Source organism: Scomber scombrus, chromosome 8 (assembly GCF_963691925.1).
Source record: "Scomber scombrus chromosome 8, fScoSco1.1, whole genome shotgun sequence".
Taxonomy (NCBI): domain Eukaryota; kingdom Metazoa; phylum Chordata; class Actinopteri; order Scombriformes; family Scombridae; genus Scomber; species Scomber scombrus.
The window spans coordinates 4,455,559-4,477,191 of NC_084977.1; the positions used below are offsets into that span (position 1 = coordinate 4,455,559).

A 21,633-nucleotide genomic window follows, 5' to 3' on the forward strand; every position below is an offset into this window, starting at 1 on the left:
CAATAATTTCTTAAAGTTAAATGAAGACAGAAATTGAGATCTTTGTAGTCAGCCCCAAAACAAAAAGAGAAATGTTGTTTAATAATAATTAACTCCCTGGATTAAGTTACAGGTTGAGGTTACAAATCTTAACATTAATTTAGATTCAGTTCTAAGCTTCAGGTCTCACAAGGTGACAAAAACATCATTTTTCCACCATAGAAATATTGATAAAGTATTATTATATCATAAATAAGCCAGCCACAGTGACTAGCAGATCCAGAATTTCAGTTGATCATCAACAGTCTTTGCAGCTAACACAGTTAATACTCATTTAATTATTTCTATCTAATCCAAAATTATTCAAAATGTTGTGCTTGTAATTGTCATACAAAAGCAATTTATAATTCATAACACATGAAGATGTATGATGCAGTGTGCTGATCTCACTCAAAGCATCACAGTTTATTTATGAAGAGGTGATTAGTTTTCTCTATAACAGGATAATTACTGCTCATATTAAATGTAAATTAATATTGTCTGTTGTTAATGTAGTTAACATGATGAGTCTGTGAATTATTTATTAAACATCTTCCCTCATTAATAAAAATCCCACAGCTCACAACTGACAAAAAAAACAGAAAATAAGAAACAGAAAAACCTCATGAAGTGGGCTGATCATTTCTAAAACTAAGATGAAGTATTTACTCCACATTTCAGTTTTGTGTCACTCCCAGTGATAAACAGTCTCTCTTATATAGGCCACAACTGTGCAGTAATATTTCATTTTATTTCAATCACACACAATGATCATAATAATGAAACTTGTTTGTACCTTGACAAAACAGGTTTTGTATTTACATTGTGATCTGAAGATAACCCAGAGTCAACAGTCACCCTAGTTAATCATAAAAGTACTTTTGACACTCAATGGCACTAGAATAACCATAGTTATTACAGTTCTTCCTGAGGGGAACATCAATGTCTCCCAAATGTAATTGCATCTAATAGCTTCTGTGATATTCCCTTTCAAACCACACATTTCATCGTCATGGTGGGTGGTTGAGGAAAAGTAAGGGAATCATTAGTCATTACGAGTCATCCTGTGAGCATGATGGGTATCTGTACCAAATAGTAATCAAGGTACTCTGTCCAATAGTTGGTGAGACATTTCACTCAAATCCAAAAATTGAATCTAAACTTTCAATGAACTTTAGATTTGGTCACTTATTTCTCACTGACATCACTTTCAGGGTGTTCTGACCCTGGCACTGACCCTGACCCTGAGCTGATGGACCCCATCCAGCCATCTGTCTCAGTTTCACCACATGGACGTTTTGAACGGCTTCAGGAAGATCCAAACTACATCTCCCACTTCACCAGGGCTCCGGGCCATAAAGGCCAGCGACGACTCCACTGCTTCTTGCTCAGGTAACTCATAGACTGCAGAAAGGGCCTTTGTAGAACCCAAGTCAGAAATTCCCTCTACAGGTAGATCATGCTCACAACCTTTACATAGTGTGCTGATTGAACAATAGCAGGTGTCATCAAATCCTCCGACGTAGACAAGCAAAGCTAAAAAACAAACACAAATTTTGAGGAACATGAAGTCACTAAAATCAGTTGTGCTGTATTTACCTTCCATGGCACCATGGTGATGTGACCCCACTTGATTAATATTCCTACTTTTATTAGAAGGGGCAATAGGTCTCAGAATTGAATGAGCAAGTCAGTTTTATCAGAGGGGTTATGCAGTTGTGGCTCCAGTCATACTACATGACATTATATATGGCATGTGTGAATTGAATATACACATGTAAGATGTTGCTCTTTAATCTCTGACCACCTAATGTGCATCCATTTGCTAACAGGCATGATCAGAACCTAATTTAATTATTTCTGGAAGTTTTCTGGGGATATTATATACTGATTTTAATTAACTCGCTACCACCATCTCTTCATCCAACTAGAGTATCTTCTAACTGTCTAAGGTCAGATTGGTGGTGGCAAGAATGCAATAAGGGAGGCCCCAGTTTCCTTATATACTGATATAACTTACATCATGGATTGCAGGCCAGCTATGACATCATCCTAGCTAGACCATCATGAGTCTGGCATCATAATCAGGTGACACAACCACTAGCAGCACTGCTATGATTTTTTTTGTCACTGCTATACACAGAGATAACCTACCTGAAACCACTTGCATCCCCATTTGAATTCATTTAATCACTGCACAGAGCATGAGTCTGAAAAATGGATCAATATGAATACTGAGAAGGGCATCACTTTAAATGGATTGCTCCTTGGGTCACCTGCTATTCTTGTGTCCTCTCCATCATGATGGACACACAGCACGTTGATGCTGTTTGATGAACAGCATGATAAAATCTGTTCTTTTAATGGAGGTCCTGCCCCTTGCCATTAACCACTTTACACAAATCAGCATAGTTTTACATATAAATATATGATACTAATTTGTTAATTTGTCCAATACTAACTGAATTGAAAACTGGACTGACTGGAAGTCATTGCTTTTTCCTCCTCACTACTTAAACGACATATCGGCTAACCAAACACTAGTGTTTGATCATGCCTCTTCATGTCACCTTCTGGCCAGTATACATTTATACTACCCATTTTATTGCCATTATTGGACTTCAGCAGACAGGGTAAGAGTGAGGCCTGAGTACCCCTACAATGTTCCCAGACACCCATCCAATTAACCCAGCACCTTGCCAAGATGGAAATGTTGCATTTTATCTAGATAAGTACCACTGTAGGGTGCTTGAAGTCAAGGTCTGAATGGCGCCCTTAGATGGTCTGTCGCTAGTACCAACATGGACTCAATTGCTATCAAAAAGTAATAGCAGGCAATCAATGTCAAAGTGTATATCAAGCACGGTCTTTCCAATTCAGGTGCTAGAATACCTGGAGGACTCAGAGGAATAATGTTTCCCCAATTCAACAGAAAAGATTGTTGGAGGAACATACTTGCTGTACATACTATCTTGAGTGAAAAAGTCCATTCTTGATCTTGGAAACAGTAGTTTGACAAAAATAAAAAGACCCCATACTACCTTTTTTCAAGGGGTTATATAGAGCAGATTTAATCCACTGAAGAGGACTAGATGCTGTTGAAAGATTAAGAGAAAGAGGTTAATAATTTGTGTCTAACATGATCTCTTGACTGATATCTGACCTCTTTCTACTGATCTTCGTAGGTACTTCCTGGCAGGAGTGGGGCTTTTTGTCCTGGGGCTACTGATTGGCTGGTTTGCTCACACGCCCACTGTTAAACCACCTGTTCCCCCATCAGACAGCTCAGATCTACTGGAAGAACTGCTGAGAGGAATCACAGCGGACAAGATAGATGCTCTTCAGAGGTAAGCTTCCAATCAGTGCTGAGTAAAAGCAATTGTTAAACTCTGTGAAATGATTCAGCTTCACTCAATCAAAAACCCTTTTTCAACACGCTGGCCTTGCAGTGAAAGACAATTGTTGAATGGCTGCAAAGACATGTTGCTGAATATAAAATATATGCACTCAACAATCCAGAGTGCAATGCAGAGCGAGCATTGAGACATTGCATTGTGTGTTGTATTTATTTTACAAATTTCATAAGTATCTCTCAGCTTAGATTGTGTGAATGTAGCAGGTTGAATACAAATATCATTTTCTTAGGTTACAGTAATGGCTGTGTAGTTGAATTTTTTTAAATCTGAAAAAGCAGATTCATCTTCAGCGGAATGTTTTCTCCATATCTATAATTGGAATTCAGAATTAGGAACATTCCTGCTGGCAGTAGGTTGACTCATAATTGTGTTGTATTAACCAGTAGCCAAAAGGTAAGTGGACAGTGACATTAATGCAAATATGTAAAACAACAGGTAAATATATTGTCAGGCCAAGTTCATCTTGTCATTGTTAATAGATATATAAAATGCACAGATCCATTAAGTGGTGTAGAGTCAAGACAAACACATACATTGTGTGTACAAGTTACTATTTTACACACAAAGGAGCCCTTGTGGCCATGTGAAAAATTACAAGAGAAGCAATAGAGAATGTAGCATGACTCATAGGCAAAGCTCTGTAAAGATAACGGTCAGGTTGGATGGTTTGGCAGGTTGCACCTTGACACCGTAGACTCCTCTTAAAAGTCAATCATGTTTTTTTCGTTACTATGGCTATTATCTTTCCAGAGGCGGGCTTAGTCCAATTGGCTTAGTCCAATTATAACAGTCCACGTTGACCATTGGACTGGCTCCACTTTAATTAACCTTAACCAAGTAGATTTCGGTGTCCGACCATGAACAAACCCTAGCCAGATGTATCGGATCAGAAATTGCTCATATGGATAATTTTTGGAACCGTAATTTTTGATGGTTTTGGATAGCACTTACAAACACTGTCATCCTGCTGATATAGGTTTTGCCAGATCAGGTGGGAGACTCTGAAAAAAAAGTAAATGCTAGTGATGAAAGCTCTAAAACAGATGTAGAATGTGAGAAGAAAAGAGGATTTTGTGAAGAACTTATTGGGGGGAAACAAGCAAAGCTGCGATGATGGAGTTTAAATGATGTTCAAAGGAGGTGTTAAAGAGGGAGGAAAACAGACAGAGAGGATCATAGTTTGATGCCCTCAAAATCTAAGACCAGCATTAGGAACAGTCTGACTTGTAGCCTTCCAGCCAGGCACTGATCTATTTGTATCCAAAGAGGGAGGGGAAAATCTCTGAGATATTATAGAGAGAGCGAAAATAAGAGATAAAGACTCTCCACCAGGTAGCAATTCCTTTTTTTTTTAAAGCGCTGATACCAACCTCCGTCAACCCGAACGTTGCCGTCTCCCAAGCCAAAGGATCATGTGATGCCTGGGTTTATGTGTCTCTGCAAGATAACTGGCTTTGCCACTGAACTGAGACAATCATGTCACCATGGTTTCCCTCTCTCTGAGTTTTTTCTGTGCTTTTCATTATTTATTTCCTCACATTTATATTTCAAAGTGCCAGAAACACCCCCACCCACCCATCCGTAACCACAGAAGACCCACACACACTACATCTCAACCATCTGTGAGGATGATGGAGCGTTTTTTCCCGCTGATGGATGAAAGAGAGACACTTACTAATGAAATAAAATGGTTATTGTCAACACCCTCTAGTCCACAGTTAATTAATTTATCATGTATTTTAATGTGTTTATCTGCGACCTCTGTCTACCATCTGTTAGGACCAGTGTGCACTGTAACAAATTCGAAAGAAACAATCTCCTATACAAATACAGCCCCATATCATCCTTCCCTTGGATTATTGTGGCCTGTAGTTGAACTACACTATAAAATAAGTCACATTTTCAGTATCTAGATGGTTACATTTTATTTCAGATTTCCCAAATATATACAGCCTCCATCATAATTCCTGCATCAACAAAACAAAGCCACACAATCCAAACAACAAAGCAAAGTAAGACAGGAAAAAAAAATCAACAACACACATTTATCCGAACTAGAAAAAAAAAGAAAAAAAAAAGAAAAAACACAAAAACGCTCAGTATTATATCATATCTTGTCAACTTCACTTAAGTATATGAAATAAAAATGAACAAAAACATATGTCACACACAAGTCTTCAGGGCCTTCCGACCATCTTATTAACATGTCAACTTCAAACTATGTTCTCTTCAGTATCTCTTTTCATTTCCAAGTGATAATAGATTTCTTTATTTAAAATGTTGGACTATTAAAAGACACCCTGGTCCTTGTGTTATCAAGCACTTGAATCTTACTGCATGTCCAGTATGTCAGTTGAAAATGTAATCTGACTTGAAAATAATCCTCTCTCTCTAGAAACATTCCATTTGTTTGTAGTGTGAGTTTAAAAAAGTGACTAATAGACTTCAGGTCTATTTCAGAGTTACTAATGTCACACGTGTTGCGCAATCCAGCATGTATAAAGCATGAGGTGACATTGTGGGCAGAGAGAGGTGTAAACTGCAGTACATTTTGTCAAGGTAATAACATGAAGTTATTCAGTCAATAGTTGAAAGCTGAAAAATGTGTCACTTTTGCAGTTAACAAGTAAGTCCCAGCTTTGTACATGTGTGGAGGTCAAGACGCTTAATGGACCCAAGTACCTTATTTTGGATGTTTGGTTCAATTGGAGAGACTGAAAAGAATGGTACACTGTTGCCTTTTTTGTCTGTTTATTTGTCGCTGACTAACAGGAAACTCATTTGAATTACTTCTAATTCCGCAGTATTATTTGTTGACAACCACAGTAATTTATTGCTGTCCTCAATGCTTTTAAAAACTTTTAAAATTCCTTTTATCTTTGGTTAGCTAGCTCCTATTTGTGTCACATACAGCAGTGGTTCTCAAATTGGGGTCTGTGGACCCCCAGGGGTCCCCATAAAATGGAAAAAAAATATTTTAATCTCACTATTCACAAGATGTTGGCCCAGTGAAAGAATCCATATGAATGACAATTCTATTCATAGATTTAACATCATTCACTATAATCTGTCCACCTATAGACCAGTAGTTCTTAAAGTGGGATCCAGAGACCCCCGGGGGACCTTGGGGCGGTTCAAGGGGTCCCCAGCAAAAAAAGTGTTAATTTATTTTCATCATACATTCCATGCAAAGTAACACAATGACAGTATGACTGGTTTGGTCATGGCTGTCATGCACTTTCTGTATTAAAACACCTAAAAGCAAAAATCTTAACAGATGGGGGACCCTGGGAAAAAATCATATTAAGTTGGTGTCTGGGGGTCTAATTTGTGTCAGTGTGAGGGTCCTTGATATGAAAAAGTTTGAAAACCACTGACATATAGTATTAAATGACTAAGAAAACATTGTTTGCTCTGCTTTTGGTCCACATAATGAACCAGACCGGATTCCATTGGGAAGATGACAGAGACCCTCTATTCCAAATGAAGCAGTCTTGGTGTTGCTAACACCTAGCACCAGATTTCAAATGATGGCATTCACCATAGCCTAAAATAACACTGAGCACTATGTTTTCCTTAAACTTCAGGAAGTGATAATAGTTTTTATATCATCATTAAATCCCTCCTTACTTTCCCAAAAAACTCCTCATTCTGAAGCTTCTCTCTTGGTCGGACAAAACAATCACCTTCTCTTGGTGTTCTTCCATGCTGTGACTCCTACCAGCATTCACATACATACTTAATGAAAACATGCTTATTGGTAATATTTATTGAAAACCCTAATAGAAGATTTTGAACCCCATCCCATTACTGAAAAGACTTCATAAAAAAAATGTCATTTCTACAGTTGCATTATTACCTCAGTGGGAGTTGAAGTTCAAATAAAACAAAATCACATAGTGTGTGATTCTATGCATTATTTTGTTGCATTTACCAAGACATGGAATTAATTGTTATTCATGGATTCTCCAGGTTGGCAAATATCCACTGAACAAATAAAAATATACTGCCAGACTCTACTTTGTCAACAGAAATGTACTCTGTATATAAGTGTTTGATGACCAATAATACAATGCAGGGACTTGTGTCATGGATTAAGATCTAGTTTCATGCTCCTGGACTATACAGGTAGACTTATTCAGCCAACAACTCATGTTCCCCTGTATTCAAACCTATAGTTTTTCATTTAGACTGATAATTCTATTATTTACTTTATCAGAGCACAGGGAAGCAAGATACAAAAATCTCCCTGAGTTACTTTGTGTTGCATCTGGGAGAAAGGAAGCAACAGAGGGATGGAGACAGACAAAGGGAGATGCATTAAAAGAGCTATGAAGACCTAAGCCAAACTGAGGCAGTGTAAGGAGATGATGGCAGAGAGGGAGGATAATTTAGCAGCTTTGCATGACTAGACAGCGGAAATATCTCAGTGTGAATTAATTGCTGTTTGGTTAGTAGGACTCTCCCACATTAAGTGATTGTAATATCTGCCAGAGTAGCTCCACATTAGGCGAATAACAATCAACATGTGAATTGTTTAGAATAGAGACTGTCTTCAGTGTAGATAGATGACTCCTGCTTGTGTTTATTATTTTACGATTCCCCTTCTTCTTCATTTCTCAGCCAAAGGGCCTCCAATGTTTCCTCTTAATAGGGGTGTCAAGGCAAAACATGGCAGGCTTTTTTTTTTTTCTTCTCTCAACTCGTCACTGCAGAAACTTCATGCATCCACTTCTGTTTAAATTTACACTTCAAAGAGGTGTGTAAGCACGCAGAGATACTTTGAGAGATACTGGATTAAGTTCAAATCCCTAGAAGATGGTTTCCCACTGCTAGTATCTTGGCCCGTCTAATACTCATCTCTCCTGCTAATTATGCTTCTGTAATAAATTCACTCTTACAGCTTTAGGGGAGTGCATCTGAGCGTTTTATGTTTTTTGTTTCTCTGCATTAAGTCCTACATATATATATATATATTTATATATTTTTAAAAGTGAACAAATGCATTTACTTAGAGTTTCAACAGAGTTTTCAGGGTTCGTTGTTGAGATGCCGTGTTGAAGCCACAGGCGTATAATTGCTCCTGATTCTAGCTGGATGAAGTCTTGGGATGATGGATCTTTATCTGGCTGATATGGCTTTATCTGGCTGATATGGATCTTGCTGTGCTGGCATCAGGACAACTGTAGTCATGGATCACTATCTTGTTACGCTTGCTGCGGTTCATTCTTTGTTTGTTTCTTGAGTGGTCTGTTTCTATGACAGCGTGCTCTCTTGACTGCAAACCAAACACAGCATTGACCTCCTTTGACCAATGATGAGATGGATTGTAAAGATTGTGGAGCTAAAGTGTACATGCTTAGTTTTGTATGTATTTGGAATGGGATTGTTTCCCTTAATAACATATTTGAGAATGACTGATGACTGATATTTACTTGTTGCATGAGCTTAAACATGGACATTTCCTGGTAAACTGTAACTTACTTACTAACCCCATGTTTCAATAATGGCTGTGAAAAACTAGTACAATAAGTCCAAATATTAAAGTCATCAAAACGTTTTCAAGAAGTGTTTAACATCCAGCTTCAAAATGAATGTGACTATATACATTCCACTTTGTGTGGATGAAGTTTGAGGATGGTTTCTTTGTAGTTGCAGCTCTTTTTGTTTCCTGTTTAAGCATTGGCAGCTGTATCTGCTCATGCTTTTTACTTGCCATTCCAAATAGGCAATGTAGAATCAGCAGAATACAGGTTATGGATGGGGTCAGACCCCTTCATAAACACTTAGGATCCCTTACAAACATGAACATTAAGGCTGTTTGGGGGTGTGAACAGTTCAGCCAATTGATTTTGTCTATTTAATTTATTAGTTTATTTGCATGTTGAATGCTGAAGAGCATTACAGAAAAATAACATTTTCAGTAGACATGAGGCATATAATGTACATCTGCCACGGTGGCTTGCATTGCTACTGGCATTACCAGTTTTACTTCTATCCTGCATCATTGAAAAGCTACATTTATGTCTTTAAATCAAATAAGTAAAACCCGTTGGCAGGATATAGCAGGGTGTTGCCTTTGATTCTCTGGAAAAATACCCCATTACCTAATTACGTTGCTCTGTACACTTTGGCTAACATTAGCTATTTTAACTAAATTGTACAAACAGGATGCGTATCATTATCAACTAACATTAAATGCCCACATAGCAGATATTAAAGCTACTATAAGTCTTCAAATGTTATTAACGTCACAAGAATTTCACAATAACCACCAGCACACTTATCAGAGGAACTGGACTTAGTGACGTGTTGACATAATATTGGACTGTAAAAAATGGTAAAATGGACTGTACTTATATAGCGCCTTTCTAGTCTTTTCGACCACTCAAAGCGCTTTACACTCCAATCATTCACCCCATTCACACACATTCATACACTGATGGCAGCCAGCTACCACACAGGGTGCCAACCTGCACATCAGGAGGAAGCTACCCATTCACTCGCATTCATACACCGTTGGCACAGCAACGGGAGCAATTAGGGGTTAAGTGTCTTGTAGACTGTAGACTGAAGGAGCCGGGAATCGAACTGCCAATCTTCCAATTGGAGGACCGCTCTACCTCCTGAGCCACAGCCGCCCATATTTTATAAGATACATTTTTGAATGGTTTGTTGGAGCCGGCTAATGACAGTCAGTGATATTGCCATATAATATACTTACACATTGGCTTTAATTTCAAGTCATGGTTGTTGGGTGCTTTTGGCTGAGCAATCTGCATGCATCTCTGCATCTCTACTGTACCCTGGTTCCCCAGAGCTTGTGTCACCAGGAAATAAGAGTGTATTTGGTACCGATTTGGGTCAGGCAAGGGATTTGGAGATAATTTGCAAGTAACAGGTCACTTTAAATGTTTATTACAATGAATGTTTTCATGAGTAACTATTTTGTTCCATTACTCACTGAGAGAGAGTAACAAAACAGACTGATGTGTGTACTGTACAGTATATATTGGTGTTAATCAAAGTAAACACAGTGTAAGTAACTGAACATAGTCCGGCTGGCAGCCTCAAAGCAGAAAACTCTTTGCTCTACTTTAGGTTATACTCTACACATGATTACACCAATAATTGACTTTGTGAAAAACTGTAATTTATTCTGACAATTCGAAGACTTTACGACAAGCTGAACTCTTTGTGTAATTCCGTGAAAGAGGGACATTTCAGGAGAAAGCTGAACTACCTGGAAACAGAGTGTTTCAGATATAGCAGCTGAATGTGGGAGTGCAAGATCACTGGAGTCATATCTCAGTAAAGGCCTTGGAAGATTTTATGGAGTCTGTGCAGTGAGACTAATCAGTAATGTGAAGCTGTGGTAAATACTCACCTTTAGCTTCACCTTCTCACCTCTTGTTACTGCTTATTTTCTTATACTGTAGGACTGAGGATTACAGCTGAGGTTTCAGTCATACTGTATATGGCCCTGAAGCAAAGATTTTTTTTAATTTTTTTTTAAATAGAACAGTATTTAACAATAGTGCAAGACCAACTTAATAAACTTAGTAAACATAAAAAAAATACAAATCAAAAGAGCAACAGCTACACAGTAAACAAAAAATACACAAGTAGGCTACACATACAATTTAGTATTGCTCATAATTTCAAGAGCAAAGGCAGATTCTTCCTCAATAAGATGAGCATTTCTGCCCTCTCTCCTCCTAGCCTGTTCCTTCTTGCATCAACAATGTTGGACGCTGCACTGAATAGTCTCTCACTGTCAACACTGGTACAAGGGGCAGCCAGGGTGGGAAACCAAATTTGGTTGACTTCCCAGTACTGGAATGGGCTGTCTGATCGTGGGACCGTTTGCTCTGTCAAATATGTCTGTATTTGAGCTTGTGTGCTTGTGCTACTTGCCCCACGTTCCTCATCATGCTCCTGCAGGATTTCTACAAACAGGCCTTTCAAGCTGCTGTTTCTGTTTCTGCTGCTGCTGCTGTCTGGCTGTGCTTCCATACGTGGGGCTTTATGGGGGTTTTCTGGCACTGTCTCTGTTCCCTCAGGTGTGGTCCTCCTCAGTCACGCCTCCATCTTCTCCACCTCTTGGGTCAGAGCATCCTTGGCATGCTTGATGCTGTCTGCACCTGTGAAATATCTGAAACAACAATGAAAAATAATAAATAATTGTCTTAATGTGTAAAATAAACAAATAAACAACCTCCTCCATAGTAGCTTTTAGTGGTAACATATTAATGCAATAGTAATCAATAATAATACAATATCTAGATATCCAAAACACCATTTCAAATTTTGTTTTCAAATATAGACATTTAATAAAAATATTACACATATCTGTCTTTGAATCGTGGGTCTAAAAGAGTGGCAACTGCAAACAAGGGCTCATTCTCGATGGTCTTGACTCTTTTCTGGACAGCCTCAAGAAGGGTTGTTTTTTATACCCGTGTCCCCCTCGTTCTCCCGAGCAAGCAGGCGTTTCAGCACTATGACTGAGAGGATGGCTTCAGCTGCAGAAGAGGTGTAAGAGCTAATCTGTCTGTTCAGTTCTTCAAATGGTGCCAGAACAGTGATTATTTTCTCTAGTAAAGCCCACTGGTTAGCCGTAAGGGTCACTGGCAGGTCGTGGTCAGCTCCATATGCTGAAATTGACCGCTTCTGCTCCAGTAATCTCTCGACCATATAGTAGGTACTGTTCCACCTCGTTGCTACGTCTTGGTGCAGACGTTTTGTTGGGCATTTGAAGATCTTTTTGAATATCATCCAGTCGTGTAGTAGCCAGTGGCGAGTGTTTGAAATGCGCGACTATCTTCTTACCATTTGCCAGTGCATCACTCACACTTCTGTGTGACAGTAACCCTTCATGCACCACCAGCTGGAGAGTGTGGGCGAAGCATCCCAAACTTGGTACATCCATCTCGTCCATGGCTTTCTTCATGTTGCTAGCGTTGTCACGCAAAACAACATGAACGTTGGACTTGGGGATTTTCCACTTTACTAGACTTGGGTAAAGTTAAAAAGAGATTGGCAGATTCGAACTTCAGCGATCAATAGCTCATAAACGAAACATTGTTAAAACATAAAAAATGTCTCTTTCCTATCGTAGTAAGGTAGACTATTGACTACAAACTTATTTTCGCCAAAACGAGTCGTCATCCAGGCTGCAGGAAATATATTGCTCTCTATGCGCTGCGGGCGGAGAGGCGAGCGCTTAGGGACCGTCTACAAAGTGCAGTACCAAAGCAAAAGATATTCAATATCAGTATTATTATATATATAATATTATTCAATGTAGTCTCACCAAATTCACTCCACACACCAACGGTCACCTGATAATCATACTACAACAGTTATTTCATAAAAACTCTTTTTGCATATTTTTGGGGAATTTTATTGTGAAAAATCGTCAATAGCGTTAATATTATACAGTGTAGGATGACCAAAATCATGCTACACAACAAGGGTCACCTGATAATCATACTACAACAGTTATTTCAGAAAAAACGTGTTTTTGTTTATTTTTGGAGAATTTTATTGTGAAAAAGGGTCAATGGCTTTAATCCATATCAGTGAAGTGTAGAAACCTGAATCACAGTCACAATAATAGCCTGACTGCAATTATTGCTTCCAAAGGCTGTGCTACAGAATATTAAGTCAAGGCTACAAACGTTTTGGTACCCTTCAAACACAGTATCAACAGGATGTCCACAAAGACTATATTTATCACAGTGGTGTTTCACTGAAAAATATAGTAGATTATAACTGTGTCTGTTATAAGTGTGATATTATTGTATGCACTCATTTGTATAAGCTGTCAAGTGGACAAGCACTGGAGGACCTGGAGGCTGCAGTGTATAATAAAATAGGCTTTTCTGATTCCACTCTAACTGACTACACTGCTTTCTATAAGCTATATAAATCATTGGCATTGTCAAGCCAGCTACCTACATTAGCAGCTAGTTGACAGGCATGGCCCAGACCGCACGCCTATAGCTTGGAGCAGGTGTGCTGTGTGGGCTCAAAAAGCTCTAAATCTGGTTGCACTCATTTCTTCACAGGTATGTAGTCAACTATGAGGTATCCTGGTGCAAATCCTTTTCACTAAGTCTCTGTGAGTTCTGTTGTTCAGGATTTGGCACAGTTAATTCCCATTTTTGGCATTCCGCCTGTGATCCAAAGTGACCATGACTGTAATTTTACATCCCATATGTTAAATTCTCATCAACTATATAAATGGCTTCCAGCATCGCCTGTACACAGCTGTTGAAATGATGTGTGGAAACAATTAAAATGCACTATGGTTGCTCTGCTGAACACTGCCATTTCAGTCCTGGGGATCAGGTTTTGGCCCTTAATCCAATCACTGGTTTGCTATTCCAGACAAAATTACTAGATTTAATAAAGTTAAGAAACTTACCATTCACCCAGTAAGTGTTGGGGGACTTACCCAGTCATGCCCACTCTCATTGTGTTCCTAATACTGGGGAAAGCTGCAAGCACTGAAAGTAAATAAAGTTTGTTTCTATGTACTCCAGCACTGGAGGGCCTTGAGTCAGCAGTTGATCCAAAAAAAGATACTTTTTTATGGTTCCATTCTAAATACCCTGCTTACTATTAGCTACTCCTGGCTATTTTGCTGTTTGTCACTGGTGTCGCTGCATATATTTTCTGCAAGTGTGAGTTTCAGGGAAATGGGTCAGTCACACCTACTCATTGTTTTGTTGATATCGGGGCCAGCTGCAAGCACTGAAAGTATATAAAGCTTGCTTCTCTGCGCTCCAAAATTGGGCCAAGCACTGGATGGCCAGGAGATTTAGATTAATTTGAGAAAGCAAAGGGCTGTAACCCCGATTTCTTGGTGAGTAGCGTTCTCCAGTCACCCCGGGCTGTGGCTAATAAACGGGCTGCACTTTCTGTTGAAAGCTTGTTTAACCAACACCAGCATGGCGGAACAGTGCCCCCAACTTTTAGATTCACAGCATACTTTCACTCCTCAGCACATCTTACCGTTACACAATGAATGACAGGTAGGAACTAAAATTACTTTGTCCTCATGCAAGTAATTACAATTTTTCACATGTAAACATATGAATAAAAAACAATATTTAAGATAATTCGGCAAAAGTCCAGAATGATATTGTGATATTACTCCTAAAGCTTAATAGCAACATACATTAGTATGGTAAACCTTAAATTGAAATAATCCATAAATATAATGTGTACATTAATTAAGGTTACAGTGCTTTTCTTTGCTCCTCCCTAGCTGACTACACTGCTTGCTGGTAGCTGCTGATGGTGGTTTTGATCATTGTTTTCTCCAGTTTCACTTTGCATGCCCCCTCTTGGGAGACTGGCTGAGGGACGCCCACTTGCATTGTGATAATTATATTGGAGCAAGCTGCAGGCACTGAAAGTGTATAACTGTTGTTTCTATGCACTCTAAATGAAGGACCAGGGCTGGAGATTGCAGTTGATTGGTAACATTAAAGGTGCTTTTCCTATTGCTACAGTAGTAACTACTGTGGTGTTTTGTGTCTGGTTTTGCTGCACGTCTGCTTCACGAGTGCATTTTTTTCACAACCACACTGTCATACAGAAGGATCATTGAGCTGGTGCCATGAGTATTTCTTCCCTGATCATGTTAATCATGAGTGAGAGCCGATGAAGACGATAAATCTGTCCATTCATTCATTCGTTTGTGTTAATTCAGGGATTATCAGCTAGCTGTTATAGCTGACTTATCTTTGTAACTACACTGTTACTGTTGTGCTTTGTTGGCATTATCAAACAGCTTCAGGTGCATTACCACCACCCTCTGGACTGATGTAGACCCCGATCTGTTTGCACAACGGTTAAACCAAGAGGAGTGCAATGTAAAGTAGCAACCTATAACGTTTTTACAATCCATTTTCTGATACTCTGTGATACTGAAGCATATATACACATAAACATAAATGCTACTAAAAGTGTATACCCACCGCACTGTGTATACAGACCAGCATACTGCTGTGTAGCACATAATGTATGTGTGTCATGTGGACTTGAAGCAAAGCCCTTGTTAAAATAACACCGTGGCAATGTGACAACCATATCAATAACACTGTGTTTGGTGTTCCCAATAATAACAGACTCTGAATAGCAATGTGATACTGAATAGATGTACAAATACAAATCCACCACATAATAAGTGCATACAGCATCCGAACTGAGACGTTATGCAATGTGCATCAGTCACATTTACATTATTCTAATCTTCAGTGTCCCAGTGTTTGGTGTTGAAATATACAGGAGACATGTTTTATTCTCATGAAGATTAATTCTTACTGATATAAGGCAACTGCAGGGGGGGGCGAGGGAGGACAGGGGAGGTGAATACACACAGAGAGAGAGAGAGAGAGAGAGAGAGAGAGAGAGAGAGAGAGAGAGAGAGAGAGAGAGAGAGAGAGAGAGAGAGAGAGAGAGAGAGAGAGAGAGAGAGAGAGAGAGAGAGAGAGAGAGAGAGAGAGAGAGAGAGAGAGAGAGAGAGAGAGAGAGAGAGAGAGAGAGAGAAACAAATGAAGATGGAGAAGGTGAATGAATAGGCACCAAGAAGAGAATACAAACAGAGAGCATTCCAGGCCATGAAACACACATGCTGTGTTGATGCAGTGTCAATTGCTGGTGCAGCAGGGACAGGACATGGAGACCAGGGTCCAGTTGAATCAACAGGGCTTATGCATTGGGGGTGTGATAACAACACAATGCTATAATGCCTGGTCTTAAGCTAAGTCAGTCGTAACTTGGCGTTTTATGTCTAACCTAATAGTTAAACTAGTTGCACCATCTAGTCTTAAGTTGTCTTCTTGCTGGGACCTGGTGTAAATCTTATGCCTAGTCAGTAGCAGGCATTAGTCAAAATCTAGGCAGTTTCTATAGCAACAACTTTAAACAACACAGCTTGTTACACTGATCAACACTGTAACAACAATGACACGTCTTGTACATCGACTTTACAACCAGTGGACTTTTAGATGGGAGAGATTTTTTAGGGACAGAAGCAATTAATTGAACCTATACAATAATGTGGAGCTGACTTACTGATGAGCTGTTAGCACTGTAGCTGCTAATACACTTTTTTTAACGCAGTGCGTTTCAAAACACAGTTGGATATGTTGTTGTATGTTCAGATTTCTTGTGTCACCAATAATAACATCTTTAATATGGTGATAAGATGGTGTAGATCTACCCATAACACACACATCCTCTGGGAGAGTGTGTACTACCAGGACTTTGAGTCTGGAAGAATGAATGGGCGACAGTGGCTACCCACTGAAGCTAATCATTCCAAGGACACTGGAGTCCTCAAGCCTACATAGTGTGCAATTTTACAAAAAATAATCTCCTGCACAATAACTACAATTATCTTATGTCTTCCTTTACTCCCACTTAAATGTAATTGCCTTTATACAGTCTTTATCCAGAACTGTACATTTTTTACTGAATAATTGAACCAATGTGTAAACATCGAGATATATACTTAACTTGGAAAATTGAGGATAAAGCTAAATCAAGTGAAAAATAATGGTCATTCAATCATTGAGACAGAAAACGACGCTATCCATGGTGCTGAAACATTGAGAAGGAAAGATCACCACACAAAACAGAACTGACCATTCTAGGACTTTAATCCTTTCACTTGTTTGTTTCTTTGAAATCATTGCCTCATTTTAAATGTAAATGTGAAAGAGACAAACATAAATAAATAATTTAAAAAACAACAACAAAAAACCCCAAAATAAATTTGCCACTAGTGAGACATTTGGGTGTGACAGTGCTGTAATCAGTAGCCAACTTTTGTAGATTTCACTGCCTTCACTGGGAGATGAGGACACACCTGGAAAAAGGTGACATTGTGCACTATCCTCCACAACATCTGTGTTACCAAGAGGATCCCCCTCCTCACACACCACCACCAGCCAGTGCAGGAGAGAGATGTAAACCCTGTGGTCCCCACAGTGCATGAAAACATCTGAAGCAACACCATTCCCAGCTAAATATATGCTTGTTGCGAACCAAATATAAAGGACATATACATAATAGACAGCAATGTTTGTGAATAGGTAATGTATCCTTTACATTATATTGTGGTTGATTATTATTGTTACTATTAATGTCATGTTGATTTAATTCAAAATCACATATGACTGCTCCTCTTCTTCAAAAATACAAGAGGAAGACTCTTCTGAAGCCACTTCTGAAGCAGCATCTGCTGAAGGTTGTCCTGTTTCTCCTCCGTTTCATTGGTGTTGCTCCACTGTTGCCATGACACATTTGTGGAGGGGTGGCATTGGTAAAGTCTGAAGTCAAACAGTGGCCTATACAATTATTTGATTTGATTTCTGAGACTTAGGTTATTCAGCTATTAATAAACTAACAAACTAAATAAATAGCCAGTATAAATAAATAACTGAATAAATAGTGCAAGTTAATACATACCTTCGCAATTTACAGTAAAGTTACAGCTGTCGTCGCTCATCAGATTGATGTGAACCACGTCCATGCAGAGACATCACTGTCTTCAGGCAGTTTGTCAATACCGACCAATCCAATAAAAGCAGGGGAATCCTCTCCAAAAACATCAATAATGATGTCATTGTATAGTCACATTTTCAGGGGAGGGTCCTCGCTGGTTTGATCCATTTTTCTCTCAGTGTATTTCTTTGCCACGCTCAGGAAGTCTTTCTACTTTTTCATTTTTCTTATCAAAGGGTGCGTGAGTGTGACCTGTCATTTATGGCCTCTGTTATTTCTCTCTAAGTCAACTGCTTCTTATTACTTGTAATAGCTTTGGGCTCAGCTCTATCGACTATCTTTTTTTAAATGCTTTCTGATAACAATGTTGCAAATTAGAAATCTTTAGCTACAAATTAGAAAGACAGTGGGTGATTGTTAATAATGTATCCTAGTAACAGATTTCAGGCAATAGTCATAGTCGCGTGGGCATTCATATAGACGTGCATTGCCAAGACCAGATGTAGTTAAGACTAGGCTAGAAGAAGTCCATTCAATGACTGGATAATTATGTATCCATCTCCTTTGTTTCCTTTTGTAACACACAAACACTTTATAGTTGTTTGTAGTCTTATGGATGCTTGGTTTGTGAGTGGGCTTTTGTTTTTTTTAGAATTAAAAAGTGTTTAGAAAGCCCGATTAACCATATGTGAGTTTTTGACAGCTCACATAACATGCCACTGAGGAAATAAAGCGTCTCCCAACACTGACTGCAGTAACACACCAGGGATCAAAACGTCTGTCGAGCAGTCAAGAACTGCTGGTGTCACGAATTATAAAGAGTTCAAAAACATAGTCTGGAAAATGCTAAAAGTCTGAGGTACATAATTCTAGGTGACAGGATAAAGTGTGAATATGTGACTGATAGATAAACAACACAAATGTATGAAGTATTTCATGTTTAACATATAGGCCTGGTATAAAAAAGTAGGGTTTCTTGTATGTGCAGCTAAGTCTGTAAAACATGCAATCCAACATCCCTAGTTTAATCATATTAGCTGATTGGTGTTAGTTTTCCAACGAAGGGTAAAGGAAAATATACCGAAATATCACCTGGATTTGATCAAATATGAGACACTTGACAATAAGTCTAAATGGCCATAATGATGCATAATAAAATGTCATCTCACTTCACATATTTGCTATAATTCTTTATAAGACAGCGCCAACATCTGTGCAGACTGTTTATCAGCTTTTATATGACGTCAACATATTCACAAGGCAAACTCTTGGAAGACAGAACTGAATCTCTGAAGAGAAAAAAAAAAGTTTCCATTTTCCATCAGTGATATATAGATGATACAGTGCAGGAATAAATCATCTGAGGGCTACAAGTCTCGGTCAAGATTGGCCATCTGCATAGTGCAAAATATGGTTTGTGTATCCCAGCATGAACAGAGAAGAAAGAGCAAGCCACAGCAGGAATAAATAAGAGGGAGAAGGAGTGTTGATGGGATTTTGCTGAGCATACACGTGTACTGCTCAGTCAAGGCTGGACTTCATTATCAGGATACACACTCCGATGTATATGGTCGCAGCACAGTGGATACCAGTGGCCCTCTATTCGTGTGTGTGTGTGTGTGTGTGTGTGTGTGTGTGTGTGTGTGAGTTCTGGTGATGTCCTCAAGTAAAAGTAAGAAGTTGTTTACTGCAGTGTTTTTTCTAGCTTGCAATATCCATTGATTATTTTAAAGCACAAATAAATAATTTACTTAGTAATATATTAATATTACTGGGTGATGTATAAATATCACTAACTACTTCATTTAAAGTATACTTAAGTAAAAGTAAAAAATACTGACTTTGAAATATACTCAAAAAAGTCGAAAATAAATCGATACCAAGTAGTTTCCAACCATCTCCCTCAAAAAGACACCTGCAATCGATCCTTTTTGCACCCAGAGCTAGAAGATATGACTATTTGTATGGACTTGCTTACAGCCAATCAATGCAAGCTTTCTTCGATTTAATGTGACATGTGATTGGCCCACTGCCACAGCAGCTACAACCCGTCTGTGGTGGTGAAGTCATGGTGAATTTGAGTTAGCAGTTCAGCAGCCAAGATCCTACCTAAAGGCTCTAAAGTGTGTCTACACTACACGCCTGTTACGCTGGATAAAAGATGGAGCACTAAATGTGGAATGCGTATCAAATGAAGTACTCAGTTGGTATCAGTATCACTTTAAGGGTACTTGGATTGGTACTGGTCTCATATTTTTTTTAAACAATAACCAGCCCTATTCATTTGTAACTTCCACCTCTGATAAGTAACACTAAAGTCAGAGCCACTGTGTTGGGGACAGATAAAACACAACACATAGGTAATATGATGGATAGAAAAATTGTGTATGTACCATCCTGGTAAAGAGCATCATTGGCATGCTTAGAAACAATACTACTGCCATCAAAACGTCATCACAGTCTTTAAATATCATTACAGTCTGTTGTTGTATGTTTGCTCTTTTTTGAAAAGACGGGACAGTATCTTGCGGGAATTACGTCCATATGGTCGGATTCTGCACTGCACGATAATACGATGTAAGTCTAGTGCCAACATTCACTCCAGATAGAGGGAGTGGTGTACTTTAGTAGTGGAAAGTACCAATGAGGTCTGGATGGTGGATGGATTTGTAGCACACTTTTCATAACTGTGTATATGCATATTTGTATATGTAACTATGTTTTTGGCCATTTTGGGGCAATGGAAATGAACGCGGCAATATGATCCTTTTAAGTTGATAGCAATTGGTCAGCAGCCAACTGGTGAATGTAAAACCAATATTCACACTTTTTTATCTCTGATTTTGCTCTTTACCGACTCCTGAGGGAAATATCTGGCTCTTTTGCTGTTAAATGCTCCACTATGTTCACCAGCTAGTCGTGGGTTCTTCAAACTTTTTTCTGAAAATAATGCCATGAGAGCAGTAGGGCTGTAATCTACCAGTCGAATAGTCCATTTATTGGTCGATACGTTCTGACTCGATCAAAATTCTGATTGGTCGGTTCATCACTATGAGCACCACCTCTGACATTACACATTATCATTTGATACATTGTTTGATGTGTTGAAGTTGACTAACCTAAATCATACCTTAACATAACAAAATATTTTAGTGCTTAACTCATACACTAACCTCTTGCCTCAAACCAATGATAGTTGCCAAAATTCCAATAATATTTCTGAATATTTTAAAATGGTCTGTGTTGAAATCTAGTAAAGTAGGCTGGTTTTTAATTACTTAATGTTCATTGAACTAACCTACAGTTCGGCATTACTTGCTGGGTCTGATTTTGGCAGTTTTGAGCTAGTGACAGCCACGGTGGGAATGCCACGGCACTGCTGACTGAGCTGAGTAAGTGGAACTAGTGTCTAAAACAGAGCCTACGTCATATATGTGTGTCTGACAGAGCCTCTATTTTTAATGTTTTTCACCAAGGGAAGCACACTGTTGCTCCTGCGCACTCCAGCCTGGTGGTCAAGCATCACTCAGGACCTTGCTCCTCTATCATTACATTATATATAATTAACATTAGCATTATTCAGCATGCAAAACTGGATCACCTAGAAATCTTGGGATTATAAACTGATCCTGATATCATGACTTTAACTTGAACTTTGTTAAGATGCACTGTA

The 21,633-nt window shown here is 38.8% G+C and overlaps 1 protein-coding gene across 1 annotated transcript in view; it reads left to right on the forward strand.

Annotated features, from left to right (window-relative positions):
- Positions 1-21,633, forward strand: part of LOC133984718 (inactive N-acetylated-alpha-linked acidic dipeptidase-like protein 2) — a 354,227-nt gene that overhangs the window by 2,626 nt on the left and 329,968 nt on the right. Inside the window, exons 2-3 of the mRNA XM_062424175.1 lie at positions 1,233-1,410; positions 3,204-3,365. Coding sequence (XP_062280159.1) covers positions 1,233-1,410; positions 3,204-3,365 — 340 coding nt within the window. The remainder of the gene's footprint in view (positions 1-1,232; positions 1,411-3,203; positions 3,366-21,633) is intronic.